This window comes from Pyxicephalus adspersus, chromosome 3 (genome assembly GCF_032062135.1).
Source record: "Pyxicephalus adspersus chromosome 3, UCB_Pads_2.0, whole genome shotgun sequence".
Lineage (NCBI taxonomy): Eukaryota > Metazoa > Chordata > Amphibia > Anura > Pyxicephalidae > Pyxicephalus > Pyxicephalus adspersus.
In genome coordinates this window covers 118,422,507-118,437,412 of record NC_092860.1, presented here as the reverse complement: position 1 = coordinate 118,437,412, position 14,906 = coordinate 118,422,507, and the positions used below count along the sequence as shown (strand labels likewise).

The 14,906-nt window shown below is 37.0% G+C and overlaps 1 protein-coding gene across 2 annotated transcripts; it reads left to right on the top strand.

Moving 5' to 3' along the window:
• Nucleotides 1-249: 249 nt before the first annotated feature.
• On the top strand, nucleotides 250-14,594 carry UFSP2 (UFM1 specific peptidase 2). Of its 2 annotated transcripts, none has more exons than XM_072406143.1 (12): nucleotides 250-370; nucleotides 2,904-2,982; nucleotides 4,494-4,677; nucleotides 4,769-4,835; nucleotides 5,887-6,041; nucleotides 7,766-7,958; nucleotides 8,248-8,394; nucleotides 9,093-9,257; nucleotides 10,388-10,512; nucleotides 12,047-12,123; nucleotides 12,473-12,597; nucleotides 13,550-14,594. In XM_072406143.1, the coding sequence occupies exons 1-12, from the start codon at nucleotides 368-370 to the stop codon at nucleotides 13,634-13,636; spliced, it is 1,407 nt and encodes a 468-aa protein (XP_072262244.1). In that variant the 5' UTR covers nucleotides 250-367; the 3' UTR covers nucleotides 13,637-14,594. The 2 variants fall into 2 exon arrangements, with proteins under 2 accessions (XP_072262244.1, XP_072262243.1); XM_072406142.1 differs by having other exon boundaries at nucleotides 5,884-6,041.
• Nucleotides 14,595-14,906: the final 312 nt, after the last annotated feature.

The window sequence follows — 14,906 nt, the reverse complement described above, 5'->3', positions numbered from 1 at the left end:
TGTTATTGTCAATCCGAAGCGTATCTCAGGGCCATTGTAGTAAAAAAATGACAAAGGCGTATTTTTAACCCCCCTGATCAAACTTGGTGACGTCCCAGTGTGATTGGCTTTCGCACGAGCAGTGTATGCCGGGACTTGTAGTTTTGCTCTTCATGTGTGGTATGGTTGTCAGTGGTGCTGGGAGGTGCCATGGAAGGTTTTAACCAATCGGGAGAGCGATAGTCACCTATGGACCCGGCGGATGACACGTGCTATGTGTGGAATGTATCAGATTGGAGGGAGAAGGAGGAAGCGGTGTGTGTATGTAGCAAGGGGAGAAGAGCAGCTGCTTCTATAGCGGAGGGCAGCGTTATAGAACCGGGCAGACATGGTGAGTTCATTGGCCTGGATGCTGGGAATCTCCCTCCCCATTCTCTGATTATCTGGCTGTCACACTGTGCTCGGAGTCATTGCCCAGCTGCCAATAGGACTCTGATTTGTTGATGTGTATACAAGTTATAATTCACATTGGGTCAGGTATGTTATCAGACAAGGAGCACAGAGCTGGCATGTTCCCTGGCATTGCCAACTGGGCCTTTTATTCAGCAAGATCCAGGGTTATGTCATATGCTGAAACTTCACATTCCATCATTTTCTAGTAATATCCAAACTATGCAGATACAGCTGGACAGGAAATTACACCGCTATACCATGTGTCCCCAGATCCAAGGAAGGCATCGTCCAACCCCCCGACACCAGTAATGGGGGGTGTTCTCCAACCCCCCCGACACCAAAAATGGGAGCTTCTCCATCGCCCCAACACCAGTAATGGGGCTGTTCCCCATCCCTCCGACACCAATAATGGGGGTGTTCTCCATTACCCCGATACCAATAATGGGTGTGTTCCCCATCCCCCCGACACCAATAATGGGGGTGTTCCCCATCACCCTGACACCAATAATGGGGGTGTTCCCCATCACCCTGACACCAATAATGGGGGTGTTCCCCATCCTCCTGACACCAATAATGGGGGCATTCCCCATCCCCCCGACACCAATAATGGGGGCGTTCCCCATCTCCCCCACACCAATAATGGGGGCATTCCCTATCCCCCCGACACCAATAATGGGGGTGTTCCCCATCCCCCCGACACCACACCAATAATGGGGGCGTTCCCCATCCCCCGGACACCAATAATGGGGGCGTTCCCCATCCCCCGGACACCAATAATGGGGGCGTTCCCCATCCCTCGGACACCAATAATGGGGGCGTTCTCCATCCCCTTGACACCAGTAATGGGGGTGTTCTCCAATCCCCCCCCCCCAACACCAAAAATGAGGGCGTTCTCCATCCCCTTCCGACACCAAAAATGGGGGCGTTCTCCATCCCCCTGACACCAATAATGGGGGCATTCTTTATCTCCCTGAAACCAAAAAGGTGTTCTCCATCCCCCCAACACCACTAAGGAGAACGCCCCTATAATTGGTGTCGGGGGATGGAGAAAGCCTCCATTATTGGTGTCGGGGGGATGGAGAATGCCCCCATTACTGGTTCTCCATGCCTCCGACACCAATAATGGGTGCGTTCCTCCTTCACTCTGACACCAATAATGGGGTGTTCCCCATCCCCCCCGAAACCAAAAATAGGGGTGTTCTCCATCCCCAAACACCAATAATTGGGGCATTCTTTATCTCCCTGACACAAAAAGGTGTTCTTTATCCCCCAACACCAGAAATGGGGGTGTTCTACATTCAACTGACCCCAATAATGGGGACTTTCTTCATCCCACTGACATCAACAGTGGTAACATTCTTCATCTGGCAAATTTTCTTTATCCCACTAACTTAAAAAAAGGTGTCATTATCCCACTGACTCTAATAGGGAAGACATTTGTCATACCAATACCAACAACAAGAGGGACATCCCATCCCACTTCATACCACTGACATGGATTGCGGAAGGATTATTAATCCAAGTAATTAGAATTCCTCAAATTTTGGTTTTGTCATTGGTTATTAGTGGAGTCAAACCCATTGCTATTTATGCAGCCTTCTTGTAGCTGTTCATATTTTAACTGAAATTGAATTACATTATTACTGATAATAACAAAGGGGACTTTTTATGCCACTTACAACAACCAGAGAGACGCTCTTTATCTCAATGGTACAGGCACTCTTCAATTCATGGACAACCAGGAAGCGATTACTCATCACTGACATTATCCAGGCAGTGTTAGTTTAATTCCACAAACACCAAACGTTGGGACACTTATTGTTCCACTCACATTAAGTAAGGTTGTCTTTATTTCAGTGATACCAATGAGGAAGGGTACTCCAGACCCGATATGCTTTAAATATTCCTACCACACCCCTTACCAGATCAAACCAAACCCTCTTTTCACCTTATTACCCTAAGAGTTCAATGTGGGGTTACATCAGCTAATATCGTTATGTGAAGGCCATTATGAGCCAGGAAATGTTCTCTTAGAAAATTATATTAATGCCAGCTATGTTTCATGATGATCAGAGAGACCAGTTGTAAATCTTTGAGATTCCAGAGTAAAATGAAATTATGGGAAGTCTTCATTTGAAAAGCAAAACAAATCAAAAACAAAAATCTGCCCAGCTGTATAAAATTACAGAAAAATGTTACCTGTACATTTATAGGTATAGTGCAGGCATTCTAATACTTTCTTTCTCCCTCTATTTTACTGTACTTTCACTTACTTTTCCTTACGTCATAGTAAACCCACAATGACTATTGTATTCTTATTCAATGAGATCATGGCTGGGCTCAGGCAAAAGCCGCAACTAACTTGGATGCCATGATAGTAGACCTTGTCCTTGCACTGAATAAGTTAATGTTTTTACTTGTCATTTTGCATGTATTTAAGCTATAAAGACCTTTTTTATGTAATTGAACAGGTTGTTTCTGAAAATTCAGAAATCATTTTTAGAACACGAGGTGGTCTTAGTGTGTCATTTGACTCGCCAGCAGCTGACGGTATGTATATTCTGTATTATTAAAACATGTGTTTCCATGCTGCCCATAAATATCCTGTTTTATTCCTCCAGTATATTAACCCCCCACTGGGATCTTCTGTATTTTTAATCACCCACCTGAAGGGTTAATGTAGGATTAAATATAGGTACTTGTGCTTTATCCAATTCTTTAATGTTTGATTGGGGAGTTTAAAGTGAAGCAGTAAACTTAAGAGGTCATTCCAGTGGTCTGTACTATATAAAAATGTCTGGTTGCTGGTTCTGCTTATCCTGTTGAGGTAAACTAAGAATTAGATCAGTTTTATAATTTGCTTGATCAGTGTTCCCCTAGGAACATGCATTGATAGGTATTGACCTTTCAGGATAAATTAAGTTTTTTTATATATTTCAAAGACTTTATTACATTTTTCAAAAGAAGGTTACAATAAGTTTTTCACAGGTCGTTTGCATGTATAAAAATAACAAAAGTGAGGAATCGAAACTTTTACAAAACTGTTTTTCCTACATTAGAAAAGATACAAACAAATATATCTATGTCTGTGTACAATCAAAGAAAATCAAAGCTTCATTAAAACTGAGTTGTTACATGTATAATTATATGTAAAGAAAAGACAGAACAATATACAGAGATGCAAAACCTATTACACACATAGAAAGCTAGTGTAACAACTGTATAAACAGATAGGGGATATTAGCTATGCCACTATCTATTTGTACAGAGATTTCCCTTAATTAATAAATTATAATATAACCAAAAACAGAACAACACAAATAAAAGAAGAGAGCAATTACCCCTCAAGGGTCAGGTTAGGGTAAGGAAAAGGGAAGGGTGTAGGGTCCAAATATAGCAGTGGTTTCTTATAACAGATTTAATGTTCATTATAAGCTATCCAAGGGTCCCAGGTCTTATAGAATTTGTTCATATTGTTTTGTAAAGTACAAGTTAGTTTGTTGTTGGTCAGGATAATTTAAGTTTAATCACAAAGTTACCTAATAATTGTCATGTCTACAGGCTACACTGCTATTCACATTCCTGTGAAGCCAGCACAGACCACATAAGAGTAGCAGAAGACAAATTTGTTTGTTTTACAGTTTACACACCTGTGAAGCCTTATCTTAGAACTTCATGTACATTTGCTATTTATGAATAATGAATTACCTTTTTTAGTGGCTTTCTATATATGTTTTTGTTGAATATACAAACAGCCAAAAATGCATTCTAGTTAGATTAGATATATTAAATATTCTATCACAGGCCAGAGCCTTCACAATAGCATTATACCATGTAGTGCCAAGTAATGCCTTACCTGCGTTAACTCCTTCAAATACATTATTCAATTTAAATTTTATTGATCCCTTTAAAATAATACAAGTCATTTTTTTTTTTTTTTTTTGCTTTCTATAGTCTATGGAGACGTATGAAGTTTTAATAACTTCATTAGCTGCTTGTCTTATACTTTGTACTCTGTAAATTATCAGCATGTAAGTTTGTTTTCTTGTAATTTATTATAGAGTCATCCTGCAAGAAGGCACTTGTTCAAGAATTACATCATCTTTCTGAAAACCTTCAGTCGGTGTCCCTGGTGCTTGGCATCAAACACAGTTCATTATATCTATGGCCCAACAAGGGAGGCAGCACATCACCCTCCTCTCTGACAGACGAGTCCCCTTGCAAATACATCATAAATTTTATCCAGTAAGAATTGGAGGATTATTGTATTATTCCTAAAAAAATATACAGTATATATTGTTTATTCATTCTGATTAATGTTTTTCTCTGCTTTAAGGTCTGATGACGATGATGATACTAGGCGCAAAAACTCTAAAAGGAAAGAGAAGAAGCAACTAAAAATCGTGTGTATTTAAGTTATTTTATTTACAAGCCAGAGTGTGGCAGCTGTTCTCTACATTTGTTACTTACACACAGATGGGGTTATTTACTAACAACAGATTTATTGCATTAAGTTCTGCTAGCGAGTCAATGAACAAAACTAAACTCTGGCTATAATATTAAAAGCAACTTATGGTGGGAAAAATATATAGGCTGAAAGTTCTCATTATTTGCACACTTGTACTGTGACATTGACTTACACTCTGTTAAAGCTAAACGATTAGCATGACATTCAGACAACTAGGAACTCAGGAATGGCACACTATACAGCCTCTATAAGCCTTGGTCCTGCATTATCCATGGACTCAAAACTGGGACATACATAGATATATGAGAGCAAGCGAATACATTAGGATACCAATACCAATTTATTTACTGCTGCATGAACATATTTAGATCAGTTAGGGTTTTATCTCAAACAGTGTCATCAGTAAGTATAATTAGGGCTTTAGAATACCTTTTTCTATGTAATGCAGCAGAGGAGAAATGTTCAATGGTCCTCTCATAGGGTGACAATGATGCTTTTTCTATAGATAAACTACACTGAATGTGCATTACTTCTTCATCTAGTGACTAGTATTGTACAGTATATCTATTACTACTTACTGGATTTAAATACAACTTAAGCAATTGTTACCTGATCCAGCTGAAGCTTGTATAATTTGGTAATGATCAGGCTGTGTATGTTCATCATAGCTCAGCAGACACTTGTGTGGATAATGGCTATCAGATATCTAATGTAAACTATATATTGTATGCACAGGTCTGTATTCATTATCAATAAACACAAAATGTGTCCATTTATTTTACTCAGGTACTATAAAATAAACTATTTATTTATTTTGTTTGGGATTTAATACCATAACCTGGGTAAAGTATAACCCCATATAATAAGATTTAACTGAAACATCGCTTTAGCTGAACCGATCCTTTTGTTTATTTCTAAATATGAATTATTTTCTAAACACCAATTGAGTGTATAAATATTTATGCTGTTTTTTATGTTTACAGCAGCAAGTTGTTAACCTCAGCATCTTGTTTGAATTGTCTACCTCCTCTAAAGCGGTGACTCCACTGATAACATACAACACGCAGCGTCACCATCATGTGAGCCTGACATTGCCCATTGACACAGCTGTCTGTGTTTCCTCAGAAGAGAAATGGGGGAGGTCAGTGTTCAGTAGGGTATTTTACTATTTTTGCGATTGAGATTTGTACTAGTACTTTTTCTCATTTTTAAATTGTAAACTGTTGGAATGATAACTGTTTTTTTAACTTGAATTTGGAAAATTGATGCAAGCATTTTTCAACTGTTGGAGTTTTTTTTGTTAACGGTTTGCTTTTTGTTATGTTGGTTGTGGAAGAAGAGAGATATTGGGGTGACTTCTCTGACTCCAGTACCATGTATCAAAATGGGGAACCACCCTTCTTACACTTAATAACTTTACTATTACTATTTAAGTTACTAAGAGTATGTAAACTATTAGTAAGTACCGGTAGCTTATTTAAGTAACTATAAGGAAGTAATAAGTAACTTATTGGTTGCCGATCCCAAACTTGGAAGTAAAAAATTGAAAGACAGGAGAAACCTGGGGTTTCATACGGCAAAAGTTAGATTGTTTTCAGCATTCAGCAAATATATGGTAAATCAAAGGTGCGAATCATATAATCACAAATTAATCAATGTAAAAACGAAGAAACAACCCCATAAAAGCCGTCATGGGGATGATGCCTGTCAACTAAACAATAGACACCTAAGTAAATTCCATAAACAGGAAACCTCTCAATCCTGATACGTTTTGCCGATAGGCTTCTACAGGAGATCAATTGAGATTGAAAAAGAAAGTTAGGTGAAGAATATATTTGTCAGAAGAAGAGAAAGGGAATTGTAGATGTTTGGCTGAACAAGAGTATTCTCTGAAGTCTGATGATAATACTTTTTCAGAGTATGAACACGCTGAGAGCAGTGTTCATCCAAACATCTACAACTCAAGAATTATTTCCTTTTCTCGCCTATCAGCGAAACGCATTGGGTGGAGACATTTTCTGTTTATGGAATTTACTTAGGTGTCTATTGTTTAGTTCACAGGCATCATCCCCATCATTAATTTGTGAATATGTGATTCACACCTTTGATTCACTGTATATTTTCTGAAAACAATCTAACTTTTGCCGTATGAAACCCCAGCTTTCTCCTTTCTTTCAATATTTTACCAATACCATGTTTTTTAAAGGGGGAGAATAAGAACAATCTAATAAGTTTGAAAACTTTGATCTTTTACCTCAACACCTGTAAGATCAGAGAAGATCAGTACCATAGACATGAAATTGTGGCTAGATTCTGCCAAAATGGTTTAGGTGATAGTTTTCATGTGCATGTGGCCAGCTTAATTTTACAAGAATATTTGCTAATTAGGTACATTGTACAGTGTGCATATATTGAGGGAGATTGGTTTTAGGCTATTTTTAGTGATGACTCAAGTTTGAACACATTTGCAGCTTCATAAAGAAAAGCTGCTAGATCAACATACTACAAGGTCATCATGCATGAGATATATATAGGTAGATATATCAGGTGGTCTTGTTTTTAGAAGATGGTCATATACTGTAAGATCTGCTTGTGAAGGCCTAATTGGTTATATATCATGTAGTCCTGTGACATATTTATCTAATGCAGGAATTAGGATGCTTTACATATCCAGTAAATGAGTCAAGCAGTGTCTAGATATTGCCAGCTATAGGCAGTGTTCCGCTGTAGATTTTGTTATTATACATTTTGATGTCTGCTGCGTTTTAACCACTCTGTGTAGCATCATATTTTTATGCTTTTTGGTTAGTATTTTGGTTAGTATATTGTATATCATTATAACTGCTTTGTTTTCCTTTTAAACAGTGTTCGTGGAATTCTAGTAAAAGCACTCAAGCAACAGTTGTCTGACATGGAGACATGCATGCTGAAATATATGAAAGGAACTTCAATTTGTTTGGCAGAACCATGCCACTTCATGTTACCAGAAAGTAAAGGCCTTGTGACAGTGGTTTATCCAGCAGGTGTAGCAGAATCTCAGCTGGAGTATCACAGAAAGGTAATAGGTGTACCAGATGACATTTGTCTAATAGAACATGAAGTGTGGCAAAACCATGAGACAAACACAAAAAAAAAGTTGGGTTCCCTGGTCCTTTACTGCGTTCAGTGATTCGACTTGCCAGCCCATACATCATTACAGTCCTTTATAATTAGTTCATAGACTATTTAGCATACTATGAGAACGGTTAACCAAAAGCTCAGAACAAAGGATGTGTTTACATAAAACTATAGCTTAATGACAACCATACAACATTTGAATTTATATCTGTATTTATATATTTTACCAGATGTTGCACACACAGTACAACCTTCCATTGGACAGACCATACTTCAGAAGAGTCAATGCCTATCATTTCCCTGATGACTTGTACAAAGACGGGTATCTCCGGAATCCACATTTACATCTTAATCATCCTACTATAGAGGGAGGCACAGTAAGTATATACAGTACATCATATCATGGAAATATGTTTTTTAACTGTTTAAACAGTCAGTTTTTGTGTTTCTCTCTAACAATACTTACCCTCAATAAAATACCAGACATTTTTCGAGATGAGGTAGAATACATAAAAATTTTAGTTTACCAGATAAGTATTTACATTGAGTACAAAAGTTCAGGTTCATGTGCTAAACCAACGAGTAGATAAGATTTGAAATCCATTACTGTGACATAAATGATATTTTAAAGTACCACTGTGTTGCACCTAGCTGTATATTTCATAGTTTCCTTATGTTGGCTGAACGGAAATCCTGCAGTTTCCAGGTAGAATAAATCACCCCCCAGTAGCATAAATTACCTAATTATCTTATTATCTAAGATGCCTTTTACCAACAACTTGAGCAGAAACTGGTAATATTAAGCTGCATTGATCCCTTTAGCTGCTTTTGCATTTAAAGTAGTTGAAACCGCCTCAACATAGCATTGTGTATAGCCAACATCAGAATAGTGCTGTAAACCAGTAGTTCATGCAGGACTAATCATTGGGGCATAAAGGAAAAAAAATGTCATTTTTCACAATCCTTAATAATCTCTCGGCTTTTTAATTAGTGATGACGCTTTAATATCAGTCGTTGTAAAAACACTAAACTGTGATGCACTAGTTAAGTGGTAAGACTATTATTTCTGTTGTAGGTCTCATTGGTGCAAGGAATATACAGTTACCATCACTACATGCAAGATCACATGGATGACAATGGTTGGGGCTGTGCCTACCGTTCTCTACAGACCATCTGCTCGTGGTATAATTACCAAGGATACACAGACAAGTCTATTCCAACACACAGGGAGATTCAGCAGGTTTGTTTTAGTTAAAATGTACAGCTAATTCTTACTCAAGGGGGCCCATTTATAAAGCAGTGAATCTAGCATTCACTGAAACACTCCTTGGTCGAGAATCAATTACCGCTATTGAAACACATGAAGATGCTCCACCAGGGAATGTTTCAGCGAATGTCTGATTCCCTGCTTATATAAATACCTTCGTATCTTGGACTACACGAGTGGCTATATTATTATGGGCAGTGAGAGGGATTCAGTAGTTTAGTAAAAGGCCATTTGGCAGGGATGATACCATTTTGTCAACAAAAATGCTGAGTGTGGTCCATAACAAGTGACTAGGAGTTAGTGACTAGAGGACTAGGAGTGCATTTCTGGAACATCAACAGGTATTTTATTGTGAAAAATGCATTTAGTTAACGTTTGGGTGAAAACGTTATAAATAGACCCCACAATGTTTCTTATTAATTATTAGCTTGATTTACTAGTCATTAAAGGTAATCTCTGCTCATTTTATAATAATAATATTAATTAACAGGATTTATATAGCGCCAACATATTATGCAGCGCTGTACATTAAATAGTGATTGCAAATGACAGACTAATACAGACAGTGATACATCAGGAGAGAACCCTGACCCGAAGAGCTTACATTCTAGTAGGTGGGGGAATTTCACACACATACAGTGATGTTTGTCATTTCTCCTGAACATGACTGGATACTTAACCCCCTTGGCATACTAATTCTGAATGTTTTCCAAATTACCATGCAAAAAGCTTTAGATTTTTTTTCTATGGAAATTTATTTTACATTGTAAGCTATAATTCTTAGGCATAACTCACCACAATATTTATTAAATTTAATAATAAACTTTAAATAAAAAAAAAACACAAAAATCTGTTAAAAAATTGGATTCAATACAGCTATTTTGTATGGAATCCAAAACAAATTTTTTTAAATTTTCCACCAATCTGGCCACCTGCATTCACACTCAGGAATATGGCTAGGGGGGTTAAAGAAAGCTGGGTTCACCTAAATGTCTGTCCCCCAAAGAATGTACCAGTATTTGAGATAAAAAAGTAGACTTTTGGGTGTAAAACTTATGTTTGAGTAATTCTGCCTTGGACATTTATTCCTTGTACATTTGTAGGCTCTGGTGGATGTTGGAGATAAACCTGCATCCTTTGTTGGATCTAGGCAGTGGATTGGCTCCATAGAGGTTCAGCTTGTACTCAACCAGCTGTTTGGCATTACATCAAAAATCATGTTTGTTAGGTAAGAATTCTACTGTTTGTAGTAAGTAAACCAGATGAGTTCAGGGAAACAACCACAAGTTTCATAGTACATATGTACGTATAAGTACATAGACACTTTTTATAGGAAACAAGTATAGTTTTTTTTTTAACATATACAGTGTAGGCCATTTATTATTATCAATATTAAACAGATTTAAAAAGATTTATATAGCGCTAACATATTATGCAGAGCTGTACATTAAATAGGGGTTTTAAATGACAGACAGATACAGACAGTGACAAAAGAGGAGGAGAGGATCCTGCCCCGAAGAGCTTACAATCTAGCAGTAATTTAAAAGGCTTGTGTTTTTTTGTTTTTTTTTGACCCAGCAAAAACTTTTCTTTTAAATACACCATATTGAAAATGCACCATAAAAATAAGGTATATCAGTCTGTGCTCTGACGTGTGTGTAAATTTGAGAGTGAGCTATTAGGTTTTGCAAATGAAGGGCAGTTTTTAGCAGAGGGGCTAAGAAGTCAAATAAAGGCCTCTCGGCTGTCCACCTAAATCATCTTATCTTCTTTTCTTCTATTGATTCAGAATGCCGCCCTTCACAACTATGTGATCACTGTCTTAATTTCTTTTACTGAAGAATGTGTTACCCTTTCTTATATTAGGCGTTTGTTTGTTCAGGTCAGGTAGCCTTTCTACCTATACAAGCCAACAGAAGTGCCAACACAGAATAAAGTAATTTTTGCAACTTAGAGATAAACTGTAGGTCAAATGAACTTTGAGGAAACTCTAACTAAGCTTAAAAGCATCCCCAACTGATCTCAAGCAAAAACTGATGTTGCTTGAAAGCCATAGGCCATCTACAAAGAACCATACTCTGTTCCCTTTAAAAGTTTATGTAAATAATATATTTTTTATCTTTTTATTGTTCTGTACCCTGCATGTTAATGTGTTCGATTTTTTTTTCCAGAAAATGCCTTAAAATGTTCATCCCCTTGAAAATGTAGTATCCTACCTTCTATCTTCGTGTTCTATTTTAGCTACTTAACAGGCCTCAACTCAAATTGCTGCACACAAAATAAGTCTTATTCGGTGCTGGTTGTTGGGAGCACTAGGTGCCTGAAAAACTAAACAGTCATATTTAAAAACCTATTGCAGATAACTGTGTGACAATTATCTAAAATATGTTAAAGCAAAAAGATTAGATCACCAAACATGAAAACTGTTTTGTTTTGTTAGACAATTCCAATGGGATTTTGCCTATTCTCTTTAAAGGACTGCTCACAATAAAATAATACATCTTTATGCAGACAGTAGCATGTGCAGCATTTGCAAGGGTCTTTCTTCTTTATTATACTTTCTGTATTATTTATTCCATAACTTCCCCATGGCATTAGAATTAGGTATACACACAGGCTTGAGTAGGTTATTAAAGAAATTCACTATTGGCTTAGAAATAAATTGTGTTTAGTTGTGTATTAAAAGGGAGAAATTATGTGTATTAGAAGTCTTCATTCTGTAATTGCTGCTCTCGTGTTGACAATAATTTTTATTTATTCAGTCAGGGCACAGAGCTGGCATCCAAAGGGAGAGAACTTGTTAATCATTTCAAGACTGAAGGAACACCGATCATGATTGGTAAGTGTGTGACACATTAACTTTACAGCTTCCACAATACTTGACTTTATTTATGAAAGTGGACAAAAGGGCATTTTCCTCCTGTCTTTCTTTGTCAGCCCTCCTCATCTACAGAGTGTACACTTTTTTTCTTTTACAGTCACAATGATGACTTGATGACACCTTGTTGCGTAGCATTCAGAGATATTGTTCTAAGGGAGTATTCTGTATACATATATTCTAAAATGGTGAACAAAATGCTTAGATAAGCAAATGTTACAATTTTTAGGTTTATTTTCATTCATTGGACTCTTAACACTACTACTTCATCTAATGTTAGAAATTAGCTCATTTTTTTTCCCTCAATTAGGCGGAGGTGTCCTGGCTCATACAATCCTTGGAGTGAACTGGAGTGAGTCCACAGGTGAAATAAAATTTCTCATCCTTGATCCACATTACAAAGGAGCTGAAGATCTTCAGACAATTTTGGAAAAGGTACAGTATGTTTCCACTTTTTAGAAAGCACAGTAAAGAAATGTAAATAACTCCCATTGACCAGTTAGAAAAGCCATCTTCCCCCCCAAGCTTCCTCTCTTAGTTTTACCTAAAATATTTAGGAAACATCTTTTGGACCTTCTATGTAGAAATAAAAGGTGTACCACAGTCAACCTAAAGAGGTAATAAACCCCACCATGCCTAGTGCTTAGCATTTAAAATGTCAGACATTTCATATAAACCAGATTGTATTAATGAGAATCTTCAGAACATTCTAGCTATATACCACAACCTATAACCTCAATTACAATGCTTATACAAATGCTGATGAGTGGGGTGTGTAAAAACTGTCACTCCTTGCCTTCTGCTGATGGAAGGTTGGAAGTTAGCTACATTTTCCAGTTACATATGTGGGTGGTAAATGTTGTGTTATTGAACAACATTAAAACAAATCTCACCCATATCACACACTCTTCTAATTGAATCCAATTAAAAAATGTGTGAATGTTAGGTGTGTGGGTGGATGTGTGTATATATTTATTCTTACTTTCACACTCTGAATAAAGGGGATAGATAAAGAAGTCCTAGGTACATGATGGGTAGGAGTATGTCGTCAGATTTGACTAATTCCTTGTCTGTGGTGAAATGAAGACCCATAATGTTACATAAAAGCACTGCCCATATCTGTCTGTATATGCTGCACTATATAGTTTCATTTCATTCTACCCACACAATCAGACACTTGGATCTGACATCAAATAAATGGACTTTTGTAGTTAAATGTCTAGTCACTCACCTGTTTACAGGCCATTACCTTCTAAATCAAAATGCATGCCACTACAAAACATTCACCAGAGGAACTTTCCTAGCTAATTCTGCCACATGTGTTACACATGTGTAATGTTGAATATTATAAACTGTGATTTGTGATGATTTGTTCTTGTTTCTGCAGGGATGGTGCGGCTGGAAAGGGATTGATTTCTGGACGGCAGACGCCTACTATAACTTGTGTTTACCACAGCGGCCTGTAGCTATATGACTTGTACATGGGAATTGTGTTTCCTATTGTATGGAAACAATTATTTTACAGTAAAGTTCTATCCTAACCTAAAAATTTAGTTTTACCTGCTTGCCTTGCCACGCCACAATTAGAACAATGCGATGGTTATTTCAAGGGTTGACTGCCATTTTAAACAGTTCTGCACTCATCCTCATCACAAAACTGTGTTTAGGTTTAGGATTATTTTAGCTTTATTAAAAAATAAAGCAAGAAAAAAAAAGTTTTTTCTTATGATTGGACAGTTTGCACAAAGTTTTTTGGGACATTTTTTATTTATAATATTCACTGATTCTGTGCATAATCATTTAACTTCAGATGCAGCTTTTGAATTTGTTTTACATTGGTTAAATGTTTCTCCAGAAATTAAACCTGCATCATATTTTCCTGAATGCACACTTTCCTGCCACAGGGAGACAACAGATATTCCATTTATTTATAATATAACGTTTGTACAATATAATGAAGTAATATGATTTGACTAGGGTTACGTAAACACGTCAGATGGTTCTCGTCTGATAATATGATTTATAGCTGACAAAAACACAGATGTCTCACTGAGAACAGAAGGTGAGACACATGCACTTCCTTGAACACATCACTTTGCTTGCAGGATCCAGCTTATTTTCTCCTAAATTTAGCCAACAGATGTTTGCAGAATAAGCACAGTGAAATATTTTCTTGTTTTCTCCTTTTTCTTGAAAGAAAAGAATTATTAGTATATACATACATTGTAAAATATGTGTACAATATAAATATAAATATAGGCTGCAAATTTCATGTCTGGAGGCCTTCATGCCCTACTTCCACTACATTGACTGGGTCAACGTTCTTTCAATAAATATTACAAAGTGTAATAGTTATTATTCTTGAAATGTCTACATATGTATTTGGCTCATATGGTGATATTTTTCAAACTCAATAAAACTTTAAAGCTGAACTTCAGCCTAGCTTTTAGTTATTCACAGTTAAACACGCTTCTCCCCTATGATATAATGGCTTACTCTGATTTCACTGCACACTGTAAAAATCCCACATCCAGCATCATCTAGGCCTTTTCTCCACAGCAGTGTTATCCCAGACCCAACCGTATGATTTATTGGATTGCAGGTATAGGGAAATCATTGCAATACCTAGAGTGATCTGTCCAGCAATGCCCAGTTCTCCAGAATGGCAGAAAGAATCAGGCCACTGCTTTCCGAAGGGGTGAGGACTCTTGAGAGGAGTAATAAAGGACGGTGCTTTCATATTT